Here is a 21291-nt window from a genome sequence, read left to right on the forward strand (position 1 = left end):
CATTATATCTGTTCTTTCTGACAATTTTGGTACTAAATTCTTTCTAAAGAGAATACATTGTATTTGTTATAACATTGATAACCAACTCTGTATGGAACTCGAATAAAAAATATGCCCCATGATCCATCATCACTCAAACTTTTATCCCCAATAGCTTTGTTAATTAATTTTATAAATAATTTTTCTTCTTCTGGTGTCCATTTGCCATATTTAATTGATTGTCCTGGTCCTTTATGGCGATAATAATAACAATTCATATTTATATTATGTATGTCTTCATTTTGTATCCAGAAATCAATCGGCTCTTGGACCAGTTTTGCGGTAGCATATAGATAGGCATTCTTTATATCTTTAATTTCAAAATGCTTAAATACTGGTGAATGCCATTCTAGCCGATTTTTTATTGTTTCCCAAATGGCTTTCGAATCTTCCTGCTTTTTTTTGCATATTATTCGAATTTGTTCTTCGGTCAGAAACATAATTTCCAAGTAAACTTTTTCTAATATCACAAATTTAAATTTATATTTGAATCAAAAATACGAAAATATGAAATTAAATAAATTTAATATTTATTATTCAAATTACGCATAAAATTTTCCTGAATTTGTTTATTGAAAAAAGAAATTCATTTTTTGGCTTTTATTGATTCATTTTTCTTCTTCTTCTTTCTTTCCCATCTTTTTCTGTCTTTTCCTTTTTGTTTCCTTCTTTATTTTTCCATCTTGTCCTTCTTGTTTCCTTCTTTCTTTTCCTTCTTCTCTCTTTGCCATCTTTTCCTTATTGTTTTCTTCTTCTTTCTTCTTCTTTCTTCTTCCATCTTTTCCTTCTTGTTTTCTTTTTCTTCTTCCGTCTTTTTGTTCTTGTTTTCTCATTTTTTTTCTTCTCTCTTTCCCATCTTTCCCATCTTTTCCTTATTGTTTCCTTCTTCTTCTTTCTTCTTCCTTCTTTTCCTTCTTGTTTTCTTCTTTTCTTTTGTTTTTCTTTTTCTTCTATCTTTCCCATCTTTTCCTTCTTGTTTTCTTCTTTTTTTTCTTCATCTTCATGTTTTTCTTTTTCTTCTGCCATCTTTCCCTTATTTTCCTTGCTTTTTCTTCTCGCTTTTTCTTCTTCCTTTTTTCTTCTCTCTTTTCCTTCGTTTTCTTCTTCTTCCATCTTTCCCTTCTTTTTTTCTTCTCTCTTTTCCTTCTTTTTTCTTCTCTCTTTTCCTTCTTTTTCTTCTTCTTCCATCTTTCCCTTCTTTTTTTCTTCTCTCTTTTCCTTCGTTTTCTTCTTCTTCCACCTTTCCCTTCTTGTTTTCTTCTTTTTTCTTCATCTTCCCGCTTTTCCTTTTCTTTTACCGTCTTTTCCCTCTTTTCCTTCTGGTTTTCCTATTTTCTTCTTCCGTCTTTCCCGTCTTCCCTTCTTGTTTTCTTCTCTCTTTTCCTTCTTCTTCTGTCTTTCCCATCTTTTCCTTCTTGTTTTCTTCTTTCTTTTTCTTCATCTTTCGACTTTTCCTTCTTCTTTTGCTTCTTCGTCTTCTTCCTTTTTCTTCTTCTTCTTGATCATCTTTTTTATTCATTTATTGAAGATGCTCACGGTGCTGCAGTCACCCACGGGTTCCGCTCGGAACTTCAATAAATGAATGTGAAATTCAAAATTCTTCTGGCAAATTGACTACAAGATTGTCAATTTGTCAATAAAATTTTGACATTGAACTTTATTTAATTCTAATCGGAGCAAAATGACAAAAAAATTCTCAAAACCTAAAATATTTTTTTCATTCAAAAAAGAAAGGGATCAAAACGTCACCATTTTCCATTGAAAATTGAATGGCTATTCAAATTGCGCAAACTTGGAATTCTTAAGATTTTTCGAGGCATTTCATTGTTATATATACAACAATATTTAAAGGTATTTTGAAACCGTAGAAAATAGGGCTACCTGATCTTAGGGCTCACTTTTGAAAGTGCCTTATCGTATCGGTTTATTGCAGCAGGTACCTGCTTTTTCATATCACAATTTCCTGTTTTATTTTTTGACTCAAAATAATCAATCATATAAGTATTTTTTAATATTTGTCAACAAAATGATTTTTTATTCCATTATACTTTTTTGCATTTTCTGAGCAAGTTGCCATACGTATTTCTTTTCAAGAATTGATCTGAGCAAACTAAATCCACGTTCTATGCATCCAAAAGATGGATAAGGTACCCAAATAACATATAGCTTTATTTTATGAAGAAAATATGTCTTGTTGTGTCAAGGCTCAGTTAAAAAGTTCATGGCGGTTAACCCATTTTATCACGTACTTGCTCAAAGACGTTCGAAAAAATTGTTACCCAATACATTTTTCATCTTTATTTTTAGAGGCATAAGTTATTTTTAAGAATTTTTTATTTATTAAACAAAAAACTTTTGAATCAAAACATTACCTTCTAAACATCAATGAATTTGTGTGAAAATGTATTTTTTAATTTTCATTGAGGCTGATTTTTTGGAAATTGATAACGGAAAAATAAATGTGATCATTTTCCTCTTAAAAAGGCGGTTTCTACGGGAACAGGGCTGGCTGTCTCAAAAGGAAAAAATAAATGTCAGCAAATATTCCAACTCATATCCCTAGGAAGAGTCGGGGAAAACACAGATTTAATTCCTCTGATGATGAAATTTTTGATTACTCTTTTGATGATACAACTGATTCGAGCGAAAGAGAAGATTCAACAGGTTCAAATGAGGGCAATCAAAAGGAAAGCGCAAGCCAAAAGTTATTTATGTTTGAAAAACAAGCATTGATGGATTTTGAAAATCATTTTTATGTTGAAAAGGTTATTGGTGTCAAAGAAGAAACATCTGAGTCAGATGATCCTCAATATTATGTTAAGTGGCTTGGGAAAAGTTACATTCATTGTTCATGGGTACCACGAAGTGAATTAGTCAACTTGGAGAACGGTGAAGCCTCTCTCAAGAAATTTCTCAAAAAATCCAACAACGGCACTCTTAATAACTCGCTTTCCATTCCCTCACTCGTCACATTTAATGATGAAATAAATGCCAATTGGTTTCAAGTTGATCGCATCATTGAACAATCCGAGGACCGATACCTTACCAAATGGAACACTATGCCATATGATCAATGCACTTGGGAACTTGAAAGTGACATTCCAGATAAGTCAGCTATTGATTCCTTTCATCAGCGCCAACAACATTTCAACCCGACCAAAATTGGTTCTAATCCACGACATGTTAATCCCCAAAGTTTTGTTCCAATCGAAAGTACAATTTCTGATAAGAACGGAAACACATTACGAGATTATCAAGTCAATGGGTTTAACTGGCTACGATATTGTTGGTATAATTCATGTAACTCCATCCTCGCCGATGAAATGGGATTAGGGAAAACCGTCCAAGTTGTATCGGCTTTAACTGACATTTCACGTAACCACGGAATTAACGGTCCCTTTTTAGTTATTGCTCCATTATCCACTTTACCACATTGGAAGAAAGAATTTGAGTCCTGGTCTACACTTAATTGTGTTATATTTCATGGGTCACCAACTTCCAAAGAAATCATCAAACGATATGAGATTAATGTTTATGATGCCAATGGAAATGTTGATCCAACGCGAGTTAGATTTGATGTATTAATAACGAATTATGAAACATTAATGAGTGATTATGAAGTCTTTAATTGTATTGAATGGAGATATTTAGTCTTAGATGAAGGACATCGATTAAAGAATCATAATGGGAAATGTTATCGAATGTTAGAACAGATCAAATTTGAACATTGTACATTATTAACAGGTACACCTATACAAAATAATGTCGAAGAGTTATGGTCATTATTACATTTTTTACATCCGAATATCTTTAATAACTTACCAATGTTTTTAGAGAAGTTTGGGAAAATGGATAATGAAAAGTTACATCAATTACAAGATTTAATCAAAAAGTTTTTATTACGAAGAAAGAAATCAGATGTCGATAAAACTATTGCAGCTAAAGAAGAAACTATAATTGAAGTCGAATTAACACGAACACAAAAGACTTATTATCGAGCATTTTTACATGAAAATGCATCAACATTATTACAACAAATTACAGGTGGTGCATTACCATCATTATTAAACTTAATGATGCAATTAAGGAAAGTATGTAATCATCCATTTTTATTAAAAGGAGCGGAAGAACATATTGAAGAAGAAACAGCCAAAAAGATGAACAAACCGATTAATGATTATGAAGTTCTATTACATTCTATAGTTGATTCAAGTGGTAAATTAATATTAATACATAAATTATTACCAAAGTTAAGAGAAGGTAATCATAAAGTATTAATATTTTCACAAATGGTAAAAGTATTAGATATATTAGAAGATTATCTTGATTTAATTGGTTATAAACATGAAAGAATTGATGGATCAGTACCAGAGAATGAACGACAATTAGCAATAGATCGATTTGCTAATGATCCAGATGCATTTATCTTTTTGTTATGTACCAAAGCAGGTGGTATGGGTATTAATTTAACTGCTGCTGATACTGTAATCATTTATGATAGTGATTGGAACCCTCAAAATGATTTACAAGCTGAATCAAGATGTCATCGAATTGGTCAAAAATCAAAAGTTAAAGTTTATCGTTTAGTTACTAGAGGTACATATGAATTAGAAATGTTAGATAGGGCGTCAAAGAAATTAGGTTTAGATCATGCATTACTTGATGGAGGAGATATTAGTTCAAGTCAAAAGCCTTTAGCTGCGCAAGAAGTTGAGAAATTACTTCGAAGAGGTGTATATGATTTAGCTAATGAAGATGAAACAGAAATAGATAACTTTTGTTCAGAAGATATCGATCAAATATTAGAAAGAAGATCAAAATCTTTGATACATAATGAGATTACTGGTGATTCGATATTTAATAAGGCAACTTTTAATGCTGAAAATGATGAATTAGATTTAAACGCAAAAGATTTTTGGTCAAAAGCTTTACCACAATTACGTTTTTCTTCAGAAGAATTATTACCTGAAAGAAGATGTAAACAACAAAAAATGAAATTCTCAGATTATTCTGATGATGAAATTATCGAAAAGAAACATAAAAGGAAAATTAGTACATATAATCAACCAACTCCACGAGCTATATATCTAAAGTTAATGCATCATGGATATAGTGGTAATAACTTTGAGAAAATGTTCATTTTAAAGATAGTACAAAAAGAAAATTTAACTCCTGAACAAGAGGCATTAATATTAAAAATATTAAATGTCGATTCATTAGATTTTACAAGTGAAGAAATAGAAAACGCTGAAAAGAAGTTGTCTTCACCAATGAGTGAATTTAATGAAAAATGTGATACTTTAATTAATCGAATTATATTCTTTTATAACTTAAAACCTGTTTTAGGTTATATACAAAATGATTTATATGGTTGGCCAATGGGGACTTCTTTGGATCCTATGATCGATTATGCAATTTTATATGGTATTAACTTAAATGGAATTGGAAAAATTTCAAAAGTTTTACAAAATATTGAACTTGATAGAATGCCTAGAAATCTTTCGGATAAAGCTGTGGCGAAAATTGCATATTCTTTAGTGGAATCTTTTCAAAATGAATTGTTGGATTTCGATACAAAAACATTACCAACAACTTTCATGAGACCGAAAGAATGGAAAGAAAAACATTTAAATTTGTTTAATAGAATGACAATGACAAACGATGAATTTATGTCACTTTTTAATACATTAACGTATTTGGGGTATCCTAAAATATGTAAAAGACCAAGTCTTTTTATAGAACAACAATTTAAAATAGTTGAAGATGTTGATCAAGGTGATGAAAATAATGGTCAAACTGATGGAGAAAATGTTGAACAACAGAAACCTATTATTGAAAATCAACAACCTAATAATGATGAACAAGAACAAGAAGAAAATCCAGAAGAAGAAGAAACTGATTTCCAAAAGATTCAAGAACTTTCTGGTTTGACTTGTATAGAATATAATACATTTAAAGATAATTGTGAATTATTATATTCATTTTATAAGAAAACTTTATCACAAAAAGAAGAAGATTCAGTGGTTGATCGCTTAGGCTCTTATGGTAACAAAGTTTGGATATCAAGATTTAGAAGAAACAATAGTGATTTAGAACGAATCCGATTTTTCGTTAACCACACAACACCAGACGAAGTTGAAATACTGAAAAGTATTCGAGTTTGGGATATAGGACCTAAGTGGTGGGGACCAAATTATGACGCTGCATTACTTGTAGCTATTAATGATTATGGGATCCTGTTAACATCTGTTTGGTTATTTGATCCTGATCGACCATTTAGACAACGTATTCCAGAAAATTTAATTGATGATTTCCAAAAAGCAGTTGAAGCAGAAAATGAAAGACTCCATTCACAAAAGCCCAAGAACCCTGGTGACTTTATGTTTATTTATAATGAAAAAGCTAGGATATCAAGGGCATTAATGTTGATGCAATTTGTTCAAACTAAATTACATAAGCAACTTAAGTTCATGCTAGATAATGATTCAAGTCAAAGTCAAGGTGAGATTGAAATCTCTGAATTACCTGCTACACCATTATATTTCGGTAATAGTTTTTATATCCAAGACTTTGGTACTTTCATATCTAAATCTTCTCAATATCCTGTTGGTTATATTTGTAGAAGATTATACTTTTCCATTAAAGATCCTTCTGAGAAGTCTTGGTATGAAGCATCAACAGCCATTAACGATAAGGGTAAATTTACCTTTATCGTCAAACACCTGTCAGAACCGAAAGTGGAATTTGTGAGCTTTACATCATCGGGCGTATGGGAACAATTAATTCAAGAAGTTCAAGCAGTAAGAGGTAAATTGGGACTTCCAAAAAGAAAGCATACAACAGTGTCAGGGCCTTCAATGTATGGTTTCTCTAATCCAAAGGTTGTGGAAATATTTAGATATATGAAGGCAAATTGCGAAGATGATTAATCATATATTTTATTATGAATCAAATATATATAAATTTGTAAAATAAATAATTCAAAACTTTTATTTTATTTTATTTAATATGATATTTTAGAAAGGTAAATTGGGACAACCGATAGATAAATTCAAAAATCAGGAAACTGTTATTCCACAGAAAAAAATCATCGTCTTTTGTTAATGTTTGAAGATATTTTTAAACTGCATTAATTAAAATAAAGAAAATTATACTCTCATCTAAATATATGCAGGATTTAATTTCATTGGATTTTTATTGCAATATTTACGAAACATCATTTAATCTTTTAATTATTTTCAAGAATTAATGCATAATGTTTGTTAAGATGTGTTTATATAAAGCATGCAAACAATCGCCATTCAAATGAGCGGCAAGTTCATTTCGCTGGCACCACTTTCGCTTGACAGCATCATATCATCTTTTCTTTTTCTCGAAAATAATCTTTTCAAGCACGCGCATCTTTTCTCTTTTCTTTCTCTCTTATGTCTTAACATGAGTGCGTCGAAGTCAATATCATTAAAACTATTATTTATTACATTTGTTTTAATGTTATAAGGCACAGAAGGCCATTCCTTAACAAATGCCGCCTCGAGTAAACCTTTAAGTTTTGCGCAGCTCAAGTTAAATTGCGGGTTTTCCGTTTCCGCCGAAAGATAATTTTTAATTTCAGTGATTGTAATTTCGATGGTTTCATTTGCGTCTTTATTCTTCTTAAATACTTCAATAGATTCTTGAATAACAGTTTCGAATATCGCAGTAATACGTTTTGCAACGCTATAAATGTTATCGAACCATTCCTTAACAAATGATCCGACAATACCTAAAACACCTGAACCAGCTATAGCAGTTGCAAGTGTAATAATCATTTCGACTGCTGTCGATAGTTCACAACTTTCGGCAAGAATTGAACTACTTTCTTGAACGAAACCAAAACCAGTCGAATCATAACATCGATTATCATCAGTTGTATTCCCTTTACAAGTTGGTGGAACATTTGATAAACATTTTATTTTTAAGTTACCGAATGCTTTATCACCAATTGTTATAGTTTCACTTTTAGCAGATGTTTTATCGAAATATATTTTAGTAAATCCTTTACATTGTAAAAATGCATTTCTTCCAATATATGAAATGTTTTTAGGGAATTCTAAAACTTGCGTAAAACCTGTGCAATAAGCAAATGCTGAATTACCAATATATACTAATGATTGTGGTAACACTAATTTATTTTCCAAGCCTTTACATTCGAAAAATGCAAAATTCCCAATGGAAACTAATGTGTTTGGTAAGTTTAATGTACCTTTTAATGAAGTACAACTAAAGAATGCATTATTTCCTATTTCTTTAAGGACTTTTGTGGTGATTTCAAGTTGTCCATTAAATCCATTACATTCAGAAAACGCATAAGCGCCAATATATTCAACATTACTACCGATAATTAATGAGCCTGTAAATGATGAACATAATGCAAATGCATATTGATTAATAATAATAACATTATCTGGTATAATTAATGGACCTGCAAAATCACATTTCGTAAATGCATATGCGCCAATTTCTTTAAGTGAATCAGGTAATGATAATGTACCACATAATGATGTACATCCTAAAAATGCATATGATGAAATAATTTCTAACTTATTACTATTCGAAAAATCTAAAATCCCATTTAGCCCAGTACAACCTGCAAATGCATTAGAGCCAATTGATATAAGTTCTGATGGCATAAATAATGAACCTGTCATTTTACTACAACCTGAAAATGATTCATTTCCAATGGTTATAAGTCGTTCTGGTAATCGCGATGTTATTTCAAATGTATCCATCTTCCAAAATGCTTCATCTTCGATAATTAATTTATTTCCTTTTAATTCTGGATCAAGAAATTCTAATGAATTAAATTCAGGACATTTTTCAATAAAATGAGAACTGATTTTTGTTACAGTTGAACTAATTCGAATATATTTTAATGATGTTGATCCTTTAATAGAATATGAAGGTATAATTGGTGACGTAAATGTAAAACTTTGATCACATGATTCTAAAAATGAATGTGATTCCATTGATAAAACATTCGTGCATTCAAACTCTAATAAAGGACATTTATAAAATGCATATGATTGAATATTAATGATATACGAATTTTTATCATTTGTTATAGAATTAAGTGATGGACAATTATTAAATGAATATCCTTTAAAAGTGATATTTGAATTATAGAAATTGACAATTTTTAATGAATTAAAATCTACAAATGAATCTTCAAATGTATAAATTCCATCATTAAAAATAACTTCTACAAGTTGTGGTAAATTTCGTAATGATATATAAATTTCTTTATTAATTCCATAAAAATCAAATGTTGTTAAATTATTACAATTATATATAAAATTGTTTTCTATTTTTGGCGTTTTAATTATTAATACTTCAAGAGCATTACAATTAGAAATTGCTTCTGTTTTAACATTACCATTTTCATTTTGATAAATTGTAATTTCTTCTAATGATGAACATTGATAAAATGAATGAAATTCAATTTCTTCATTCTCATATATAACAATACTTTTCAAACTTGAACAACCAGAAAATGCTTCACTTTGTATTACTCGCGCATTTATTTTATCGAAATTCATTATAAGGTTTTTACATTGATAAAAACATTTTGTACAAAGTGTTACTGAAGAATCTAAATAAAATTCAATATTAGTGATGTTTGTATTTGCAAAACAATATTGGCCAATATAAGTTAAATTATTTGGGAAATTAATTTCGTTCTTTAAAGAAGTTCCTTCAAATGCATATTCGCCTATAGAAAGTTGATTTGTTTCTTCATATAATAACGTCGATTGAAAATAAATCGCTGTAATTTTTGTTCCTTGGAAACAATTATTGCCTATCAAAGAGATTTTAGGAGGGAAATAAATTTCGCCACGTAAACTTGTTCCAAGAAATGCATCGCTTTCAATTGTTGTTAAATTTGATAAATCATGGAAATCGATTGAAGTTATTTTGGTATTTTGAAAAGCACTTGCGCCAATTACTTCAAGCGATTCAGGAAATTCTATTTGACCTGAAAGTTGTGTGCTCTCAAATGCATATTGTTGAATGGTTTTAAGTTTCGAATCATATCCAAAATCAATGAAAGTGAGGGCGGTATTAGAAAAACAATGATCACCAATTTCTATTAATGAAGAAGGAAACGAAATTTCTGTAATTTGTAGAAACTTAAATGCTGTTGATCCGATTATTTTTAGCTCCGAATCATAAGGAAATGATACAGAAGTAACGCCTGATGAAAGAAAGCAATAGTCGCCGATCGTTTCTAATGAAGAAGGAAAGACAACATCTGTAAGTTTTTTACATGATGAAAAACAAGAAATCCCAATTGACTTTACACTGCTGCCGAATTCAATAGAGCTGATTTCTTGAAACATAAAATATTCATCACCAATATAAGTTACAGTGTCTGGAATAGTAAGAGAACCATTTAATGTTCCAGAATGACTTCCATGAAGAACTAGATAGGTAACAGGGTATTCTTTGTTTGAGTGTTGAATTGTTGATGGAAGTGTTAAATCTTCTGAATCTTTACGAATTTTGGTGAGATTAACATAATCTGGAGAATCATGATAACAATATTCAAAGAGGCCATCTTCTGTAACAAAGTACTCAACAGCATACTCTTTTTTTAATAAAAAAATAAGGAAGATAATTGGGAACATCTTAAGAACGATTATTGAGTGCGGCAAAAAGTGTCATTTTGCATGAGAAACGTTAATTTTACAGTAGCTCAAAATAAAATTAGGGTATCCCAAAAACAGATCATTTTACGTTTAACATTTTTACAAATGGAAAGCCCTAAAGATAAAAATATTCCTAAAGTAAATGAAAAAAGCCCCGTTCGAGTAATGTCTTTAAATATAGGAGAAAAGGACCCAACAACAAATTCACTTGTATCAATGGAAATGCAAGATACTCAAAAGATTGGTTTCCGTAGAAGAAACCAAAAGCGTAAATCAATAGATAAAATTTTTAGTAAAATTGACAAATGTGATGTTTCAGAAGTTGATAGAAGTATATTACGTGGTCTACCTCGTAGATCTCTTGCAAATGATCTTGATCTTACATCATTTAGAAATGGTAATGAAAGCGATGAAGAAGAAGAAAAAGATAGCAAATCTGTAAAAATGTTAGATTTAAAAATAGGAGAACAAAATCCCATGACAAATTCTTTAGTAGCTCTTGAAATGCAAGACACACATAAAATTGGGTTCAAGAAGCGAAACAAAAGAAGGAAATCGATTGATAAAATTTTTGAAAAATTTGATGATGTTCATATCAATAATGTTGAAAAATCCAAGTTATCAAATATACCTCGAAGATCTTTAGCTGATAACGATATCAAACAGATACGTAATTTCCACTCTGAAAGTGATGATGAAAATGATGATCCTAATAGCAATGTTAAAGTTCAAATGCTTGATTTAAACATTGGCGAAACAGATCCAACAGCAAAATCATTGGTTGCTCTTGAAATGAAGGACACAAAGAGAACTGGTTTCAAGAGAAGTCCACAGAGAAGAAAATCAATTGATCGGATTTTTTCAAAAGTTAAATCAGTTAATGTCGATTGCGAAGTTGATGAGTCCATTCTAAAGAAAGTTCCAAGGAGATCACTTGCGAATGACTTTGATGTTAGTTCGTTTAGAACACAGAATAAGGAAAGTGATTCAGAATGATTTCTTATATGATTAAAACATATATCTTTCAATAAATATCAATGCTTTTGTTTTAAGAAATTTCTTTACATAGTGTAAAATTTCAATCACTTCCACATGATTCAGTTTTATCTTTTTCTTACAATTTCATTATCAACAACATAATAAATAAAATAATTTTACTAAAATCATTTTAATTATATACCAATAACTCATTATCATATATTGAAACTGAATTTCTTTATTTTAATTATACAACCAATTACAAGATATTCTTCGAATTCGAAATAAAATAATAAGAATTACAGGAGGAGTATTTCTTAAAATAAAAATGCTTGATACAAAATAATAATCATGCATAGAATACTGTTTAAGATACAAAACTTTACATGGAACAATGTTCAAGCCATATTAAAAAATAGAATAACAATTAAAATAAATTGATATATTTTTATGATACATAATATTTTAAATTAACTTCCAATGTATTCTTATTTTCATATTTTATTTAGAATTTTATGGAAAATATCCAGAGAAATTTGAATTTTTTGTTTAAAGCGTCAGTTTTTCTCTTCACTTGGGCTGCATCGGTTGCTTTTTGCTCAATTCTGAAGTTTTTCTACGGGCTTTTTCATTGCCGTTTTTCAGAAAATTGAGAAATTTTTCAATTGATTGGCGTTATTTTACCTAGAAGCTCCTTCAAGCAAAACACCTTATATCTTGTTCTTTCCACGAATTAAAAATTACAACTTTAAATTATTAAAATACCAAAATGATTTAATGTAATTGCCAATTTACAAAAATTATTCTTACTTAACATTTTTCAAAAGCATATATTAGAAAAAAAGAAAAATCCAAATTTAACTAAGCTAATTAGGATTGGAGAATTTTTTACATTTATATGCATCTAAGTTTCCTTGAAAATTATAAAATCTTTTTTTATTTTTACATAATGATTTCTTCTTTTTTTGATGCATTGATTTCCTTTCGAAGTATGATTATCGTTTCAGCTTTAAATTTGTAATAACAAAATCGTAAACGAGAATAGATATTATTTTTTGTATTGTTTTTCATCAGTGATTAGTAGCAGTTTCTTTCGAAAATTTCATAAAATTTTTATATACTATCAGTAGCATTTTCCTGGTTTTATTTTCTAGTCTTGAAGCTAAAGTTGTTTTCCCAAAAGTCATTTCTTCAGAAAACAAAAATAATTGAAAGAAATTGACTGCACACAAACCATGGATCACAACCAATTCAATTTTCAATGACCCAGAACAATAATATTTACTTCACAATTGTTTGAGTTGATTTTGATCGTATTAGCGTTTAGCCATTTCTGGGCTCTGCAAAAATGGAAGCATATGAAACAAACGGATACAGCATTTTTAAATTTGTGCCATTAGTTGCTTTTGCACTTATATTTTTCGTCGCATTTCAAAAAATCGATAATGTATCTCAAAAAATTAGAATTAAAATCTTTAGTACCAAAGGATCAAAGATGCTATTTCTTATCATAACAATGCCAAATAGTATAAGGCCTGTAAATATGTCACGTTATTTTGTTAATGAATTAAATCAAATGCCTGGATATAAAGCAATATATCTCGAATGGAAAAACGTCAACAAGACAGAGCAAGTCAACAAAGAAGATGTTTTAAACCTAAAAGTCCCCGACTTCTATTCAAAAGTTGTTGCCAATGTCCAAACATATGGTGAATATTCACCAAAGAGCATTGACATTTTCCGGAAAACGTATTTTGGCCTTTCCTATTATTATCATGAGACAAATTATCGATGGCTTCATCGCGGCACTGATGATAATGCAGTTAATTTAGATCTTTTAGAGGCATACTATGAATCATTAGAAGCAAAATATGATCCAATTAACCAACCAGTAATCCTTGGCTGTTGTATCAAGAAATCATATTCACCAGGATTTCTTCAAGGTGGCGTTGGGTATCTTTACTCACGAAGAGCAGTAGAGTTAATGCTTCCGATGTATGAACATGTTATTCATACATGTAAAAGCGCAGAAGACATTTGTCATGACGAATTCATATTTAAGTTGGGTATTACAATCGTAAATGCAACGTCATTTAAATTTTTGGGTCATCCATTCACTAAAGATGACTTAGAAAGAATCGATAAAAATGATTTCCATGACTTAAGTCCATGTCCAAAAACAGAATATCCAGCAAATCTAAACCATTGCGGAAAGTTTCATGGGCCTTTAAATGAAATAGTTTTCTTACATCATCACGCTGATGGAATCAACAAAATCATAGAGAGAGCCAAACGGATATTTGCAGTTAAGGATGAAACAGTACATTATTATTTCCCTGATTTTCTCATGCCAAAATTGTGTAAAGCAACAAATTAATGTTTATGCAAAAGTGGCGATTAATTGCTTCATTCTAATAATTATTAATACGTTTTTTAGATATGATTGTTTGATAATAAAAATTTGAGTGTTTAATATTTTATGTTATAAAAAGCTCATTCTTGATAAAGGAGAAATATACACAAAGATTTAGGGTAAATAATTGCAAAAAATAAATAATAAAAATATAACTTTTGTGATCGAATTTTTCTTTCAAATTATTTTACATTGATGGTAAAATTCCTTACCTTTTCCAAAATAAAAAGTTTTTCCTAAAAGCCTCTAATATGATTTGAATTAAATAAACTAAATATACGAATTTTTTTATCTTGGGTAGTTCTCTTCCCACAGATGCACATGTTTTTGGCAACAGGGAAAAGTATTGAATTTTTTGTAACTGCTTTATGGTAAGGCTTTAAATAGTTATATCACTTATAATTTTTGAGCAGTTGCAAAAATGTTTTTTGTATATAACTGGCTGACCTTCAAAACGGGAAATTTGACTTTTTGTCAATATCTTTTGAATAAGATCCAGTAAATGCATGTGAACAATGAAATGATGGAAGTTGGAGATCTGTAACTTATGTGAGACATTCTGCAAACTTTGTAAGTGAAAATTCATCACTACTTTTTGTTGGTTTTGATTGGATGTCATTAGCTATTAAAGCTTAATGATCTATCTTTAACTTATCATTGATAATTGAACAATTATATTCACCAGAAACATATAAATAAAAGGCATAAAATTTACAAAACATAATAAGTTAATTGGAATTTTCTATTTATTTACATTCCATAAGCGAGTCCAATTCCATAGTACACACTCACACACGCGATCAAACATGCGATTGTTACAATTATTCCCCAAATTATCATTTCCTTTGATGTCAAATAGTTTTTACCCGTATCATCCTGCAACGAAACAGTGCAAATGTTTGGGAAAGACGACACCGGCAGCACCTGCGATGCTGTAGTTGTCATACATGCGCACATTGCGTACAGTGCCAAATGACCTGAATTCGCAGCGAAAGTACAAACCAAAGGCAAAGTGATCATTGATGACACAGTATGTGTTAATAATATATCTATCACGAGTACGCAAGCGTTCACAATAAGTATCGACACCCATAAACTTGTTCCTCCCAATAAACTTTCGAGTAAATTCTTCGCGACTTCCATTAGCCCTGAATCTGTAACTATTTTACATAATGCGTTACCTCCCATTAACATAAATATGATGTTCCATGGTAACTCAGTGATTTTCGATGGATTTAATATTCCGATTCCATAAAACATTAGAACGGGTATTAATCCAACAACACCATAATCGGAAAATGCTTTGTTACCACCAAATGGTAATGATATCCATATAGCTATTGTTCCTAATGATATAATGCCAACAAACCATTGCATCCAACCAAACTCTGTCTTCGAATTTGGTACTGGTGGAACTTGATCAATATCCATTTTATATTTTATTTGTAACATTACCCATGCAATGAGACAACAAACAATTGCATATGGTAATGCAGTAGCAAAGAATTCAACAAAGTCAACAGAAACATCTAAGTCATTTGCTGTCGCTGCTTGTGCTACTGCTTCAACTGTAACTGCGTTTTGTGGTGATGATAATGGCGTCATCATTCCTCCTAAGTTTCCACCAACTGCAATTGCAAATAACATCGCTTTGATATATTCAGAATTTCGTGGTATTTGTTTAAGTGTTGGAACAACTAAGGCTACAACTATCATTGTACTTGTAATGTTCGAAATCCACATAGCAATAAAGGCATTAAGTATTATCAAAACTAATAAAAATAAGCGTTTGTTACATGAAGCTTTTTGTAAGATAATCATCGCAATTCGTTTATCTAATTCAGTCTCACGTAAACCTGCCGCTATAGTGAAGCCACCAATTGTAAGAAAAACAGTGGATGACATTGTTGATTGATGAATTACTTTCCCAACAGTTTCCCAAGAATCAGGTAAAACGCCACAAACTACACCTAAAAATGGTATACTTAACGATGTTAGCCATAAAGGAACTGCACCTGTTGCCCATAATATTGCGGCAAAAAATACAATCCCTAAACAACGTTGTGCAGACATCTCAAATTTCAGAGTGAATTGAAAAAATTGAAAGGCTAATAATACCGCGAGTGAAATAACTAATGGAATCGCTTTGATACTTGCGGGAGCTAATAAAAGTTCATTATGACGAAACGTCATGGCTTCAAATTTAGATAGTACTGTGGATTGTTTCCAAAGAAGAGCATTTTCAACTTGTGAATGAAGTTGTACAACAATATCAGAACGTGAAGAATGGTCAGTATTGGGAGATACACGTCGTTTCATTGTGACAAATAAATCTTCGAGTTGTGAAATTAAAATTGAAATATCAGAAAGTGATCCAAATATTTCATTTTCAATGGATAAATATTCTTCTCGGAATTCTGGTTGGCTTAAAAGCCGTGCAAACTTCTTCACGATCTTTTCTCCACCAGTTTTGTTGACTTCTAAAAAAGTACGTAATTCATAAACTGTAAGCATTTCACCATAAATTCTCTTATGAAATGATTTTTCAGCTTCTTCTGACCTTTCATCACTTTCAAGTTGATCATCTAAATCAGCACGAATTTCATCAATAGATTTCTCAATTTCTTCATATTGTTGTGAATAAAATGTAGCGATTTGGCTTATGCTTTCTCGAAGAGCTGAAATGAACTTTTCATTGCATGTATTTTTAAGATTTTCAACATCGGTAGGTGAGATATCAGTTGTTTCTTCAATTAAGGAGATAAATTGTTTAATCATCTTTTTTAAATCTTTATATGGAATGTATCTGTCATACCATTGCTTAACAGCAACAAAACGAAGCTGTTTCCCAAATTTCATTGAAGTGAGGTCTTCAAAAGAGTCGAAGTAACGTATTCAATACAAAAATGGGTCAATTCCAGGATTACGAAGTTATTAATTATAAAATATCATCAGATTATAATCAATATGATATTTCTCATCTAAGCATTCAATAATAATCTTAATATATCAAATAAAGAGAAAAATAAATGCATTCTAAAAGCTATTTTACAACGGTTCAACTATCGGCCCATGAAACGATGGTTTTGGTCATTTGCTTCAAAAAGTTGAATTTGACTATTGCAACAGATTAATATGCTCACAATATTGAATGAGGAAAATCTATCACGAAAAATAAACGTTTGCTTAAGCAATACCTTGGTAAAGAGGTTTTTTGGCATTTTTGAAAACGAAATATTGAAAAAGTCATTTTATTCTGATGTGTACTAATATCGATGTTTTTTACAAAGAAGTGAAAGCAACAAATTCCACAATGGTATTTGCATATAACTAGAAAATATTAATAAACATATAGATGGAACCCTATGCACATATATTTGAGTGAATTCATTCGTCTATTTTTTGGATGTTTTCATTTTTCGATTTCAAATATTTGCTCACAAAAAGTCAATTCAAAAACCGCATTATCACAAAGAAACACCTAAAAAAAATAAAAAATGCGTTATAATACCAAACTTTTGCATCATTATAAAATTTTAATCGTTGTAGACTTTCTAAATTTTAATGTTGAGTAAATGTATATACTTTTCATAATATATATTAAACTCGTTACGCAAATTTCGTGATATCCGTACCCCAATTTTTTGGTATTGGGCTCAATTAAGCGCCTTAATTTTGATTAAAATGAGTTTTATTTTAGTGGTGGGAAATCCTTAAAATTTATTCCAGGATGGTGTGTATTTTATGTGCAATCCTCTTATTCAATTTTCAATAGTTTATACTCAGAGTATCAATCGTTACATCACGACTTTTTGATATAAATTTAATCGTTCTTCACTTTTTGTCATTTTACGCGTCTCAAATTTGAGTAAAAATTTAATTCATTATTAATTGTGTCAATATAAAGTACTTAAAAAATGGGAGTTGTAAACTGCCAATTGTGTTCAATTATCATGACATTTTGAGGTTATTCAGTTCGACTTCATGAGTGGAACATCGATGTTTTTTTTTATTACTTTGTGCATTCAAGCATTTCAAGTATATGACGATGTAACCAAAACACTTACAATCACAAACTCAAATGAATTTTCACAAGAATACCGCTCTTCAGCAGAACATGTTATCATAAATGGTGATATAGATTCAATTCCTTCGAATTCATTTTACACATGGGATATAATCTCCGCCACAATCGGTGATTCAATCATTTCAATTGGGAATAGATCATTCTATGTCTGTTTTTCATTAGAAAATGTTTCACTAGGGAAAAATGTAAGAACGATAAACGAAAGTGCATTTTCATTATGTTCTGCGTTGAAAAATATTATATTTCCAAAATCCCTTACATATATTGGCGAAGAGTCATTTTATTCTACTGGCTTATTAACAATTACTATAAGCGAAGGTATAGAGGTAATACACGAATCAGCGTTTGAATCATGTGATCTCGCAACGAATCTTACTCTGTCAGAATCAGTCATTCGAATTGAAAAAAATGGATTTTATCAATGTTCATCATTGACACAAATTCATTTTGGGAGTAAAATTGAATCAATTGGTGAACAAGCATTTGGCTCTTGTAAATCATTACAAAATCTGACACTACCCGATTCACTTTTAATAATTGGCGATTATTGTTTTCAGTATTGCTCCAATCTTGAGCACATTGTCCTTGGAACGAATTTGAAATCGATCGGGAATTTTTCATTTTCATATTTAGAAAAAATCACAAATTTCACGATACAGGAATCCATTGAAAACATTGGTATGAATCCATTTTCATCTACGCCATTAGTATATATTAATGTTTCCAAAGAGAATAAATATTTTTCCAACTTAAATGATGATGGCATTTTATATAATAAGAATATCACATCCATTATTATATATCCAAAAAATTATCCATTAACAACATATGAATTTCCTTCGACTATTATTAGTACTTCAGATTATACATTTAGTAAGTGTCAATTAAAAGAAATTAATTTATCTGAAAATCTTCAAACAATTGGAATAAATGCATTTTCGGAATGTTATAATTTGATAAATATAACTTTAAAGAATTCCATGAAAACTATTTGCGAATATGCATTTCAATCTTGTTCCAATTTGATATCAATTGATTTCGGTAACAGTCTTGAAATTATCGGAACATATGCCTTCCATTCATGTGGATTTATAAGTATAACATTTCCAAACGCAATTAAATCAATTGGACAAAATTCATTTTATACATGCAATAAATTGGAAATTATTGATTTCGGAAATGGTTTAAACACAATTCCAATGTATTCATTTGGTAATTGCCGAAGTTTAACTAATGTTTCGATACCTGATACAATAATATCGATTGATGCAAATGCGTTTTATTATTGTTCTAATTTAAATATTATTAATATATCAAAAGATAATTTATATTATTCTAATTATAATGATGATGGAATTGTTTATAGTAAAAATTTAACAATTTTATGTATATATCCATATGGTAAAATAGAAAAAACTTTTGATGTTCCTTCTACAGTAATTGCTATTGGTGATAATTCATTTTATTATCACCCTTCAATCGAAACAGTTAATTTCACATTAAATGTTACAATAATTTATTCATATGCATTTTATTCATGTAAAAAATTGGTTAATATAACTAATTCTGATTCAGTATATTTAATTGGAGATAGAGCATTTTATGGATGTTCAAAGTTAATATCATTTTTAAGTGATAATATTTCCATTATAGAAAACGAAGGATTTTATGGTTGTACTTCGATCATAAATATAACATTAACAGATAAATTAACTTATATTGGATCATCATCATTTCGTAGATGTGAAGAATTATTAGATGTATATTTAAGTGATAATATAATATATATTGGTGATTCAGCATTTGAAAATTGTGAGAAAATATCAAAAATTAAATTACCAAATAAAATTAATTATATTTTAGAGGAAACATTTAGTTACTGTCAAAATTTAATGTCTGTTGAATTAAATGAAAATTTAATAGATATTGGCGTAAGTGCATTTTTTTATTGTTCCAACTTAAATAATATAACAATTCCGTCAACAACAATTAATATTGGAAATTATTCATTTCAAAGTTGTGATAATTTGGAAACAATTATTATCGGTAAAAGTGTACAAACAATTGGAATAAATGCATTCGGAAAATGTTCGTCACTTAAATGCATTTCATTTTATGGAGAAACTGAACCATTAATATATGAAAACTCTTTTAATGGAATCGTTGCAGATTCTGTTATGGTAACAACTGCATACAAAAGCATAAAATTTGGAAACTTAAATGTCTCCAAAGATACTATAGGGGAATGCCAACAAGTTATAACGCAAACATTTACGCAAACGAATACATTTACGCAATCGAACACATATTCACAATCAAATACTTATTCACAATCAAATACATATTCGCAATCGAACACTTATTCGAATTCGAATATGTTCACTGCTTCGTTTGATTTAGATAATGCGGAAGACGAATCAAACGATTGGGTGATCCCTGTGGTGATTGTCGTTGTTGTTGTAGTGGTAATTGCTGTGGCGGTCACAGTAACAATTGTTTTGGTAAGAAGGAAAAAAGCTGTGAGTACAAATGAGAAATTAGAGAGTGAACAAAATGAAATTGACGACGATTTACTTTGATATATATATTAAATACAGAATGAATTATTTAAATGAGTCAAAAATGTTTAACGATTTGAGTTTGTTAATAAAAATTCGTTCGAAGAAAATTTATTTTCGGATTTTGTTTACTTCATATTGAGAATGACGTAATGAGATTACACTCGGTAAGTAATCATTAGCTTCTCTTAAGCCCAAATCATTTGTTTTTGCATGTGACTTTTTTAAAATGGAAAATGATTTATTTCGTTTCTAAACGATGATGCAACCAATGAAATTTATATTAAATAAGGAATTACCTTAATAACAATTGCAGATATCACGAAATTTTCATTCTTAAAGTTGAAGTTTCAAAAATTGCCGGAAAAGTGATAAATCTGCTGACACGGGGGTAATAACATGACGTAGGTTTAGACTTAATTTTTCTAACTTTGCAAATATTAGTTAAGACACAAGTTCTAATACAAAATTTCGAATTTTTTTCGAAATTATGAAATTATTGTTAAAATATAACTGGCCTAAGAATATATT

General features: G+C 29.8%; 5 protein-coding genes across 5 annotated transcripts; 3 read left to right on the top strand and 2 right to left on the bottom strand.

Moving 5' to 3' along the window:
* Window positions 1–2570: 2570 nt before the first annotated feature.
* Window positions 2571–6968, top strand: GO595_007826 (SNF2 family N-terminal domain containing protein; the record flags this gene model as incomplete). The annotated part of the gene is made up of 1 exon (XM_067921332.1): window positions 2571–6968. One exon carries the CDS (start codon window positions 2571–2573, stop codon window positions 6966–6968), a length of 4398 nt encoding a protein of 1465 aa, XP_067772056.1.
* A 372-nt stretch (window positions 6969–7340) lies between these two features.
* Window positions 7341–8807, bottom strand: GO595_007827 (leucine-rich repeat protein; the record flags this gene model as incomplete). The annotated part of the gene is made up of 1 exon (XM_067921333.1): window positions 7341–8807. One exon carries the CDS (start codon window positions 8805–8807, stop codon window positions 7341–7343), a length of 1467 nt encoding a protein of 488 aa, XP_067772057.1.
* Window positions 8808–10889: 2082 nt separating this feature from the next.
* On the top strand, window positions 10890–11720 carry GO595_007828 (uncharacterized protein; the record flags this gene model as incomplete). Its single annotated transcript, XM_067921334.1, has 1 exon — window positions 10890–11720. The coding sequence occupies one exon, from the start codon at window positions 10890–10892 to the stop codon at window positions 11718–11720; it is 831 nt and encodes a 276-aa protein (XP_067772058.1).
* A 1525-nt stretch (window positions 11721–13245) lies between these two features.
* On the top strand, window positions 13246–14079 carry GO595_007829 (uncharacterized protein; the record flags this gene model as incomplete). Its single annotated transcript, XM_067921335.1, has 1 exon — window positions 13246–14079. The coding sequence occupies one exon, from the start codon at window positions 13246–13248 to the stop codon at window positions 14077–14079; it is 834 nt and encodes a 277-aa protein (XP_067772059.1).
* A 786-nt stretch (window positions 14080–14865) lies between these two features.
* Window positions 14866–16974, bottom strand: GO595_007830 (Sodium:sulfate symporter transmembrane region family protein; the record flags this gene model as incomplete). The annotated part of the gene is made up of 1 exon (XM_067921337.1): window positions 14866–16974. One exon carries the CDS (start codon window positions 16972–16974, stop codon window positions 14866–14868), a length of 2109 nt encoding a protein of 702 aa, XP_067772060.1.
* Window positions 16975–21291: the final 4317 nt, after the last annotated feature.

This window comes from Histomonas meleagridis (assembly GCF_020186115.1).
Source record: "Histomonas meleagridis strain 2922-C6/04-10x chromosome Unknown contig_59, whole genome shotgun sequence".
NCBI lineage: Eukaryota > Parabasalia > Tritrichomonadida > Dientamoebidae > Histomonas > Histomonas meleagridis.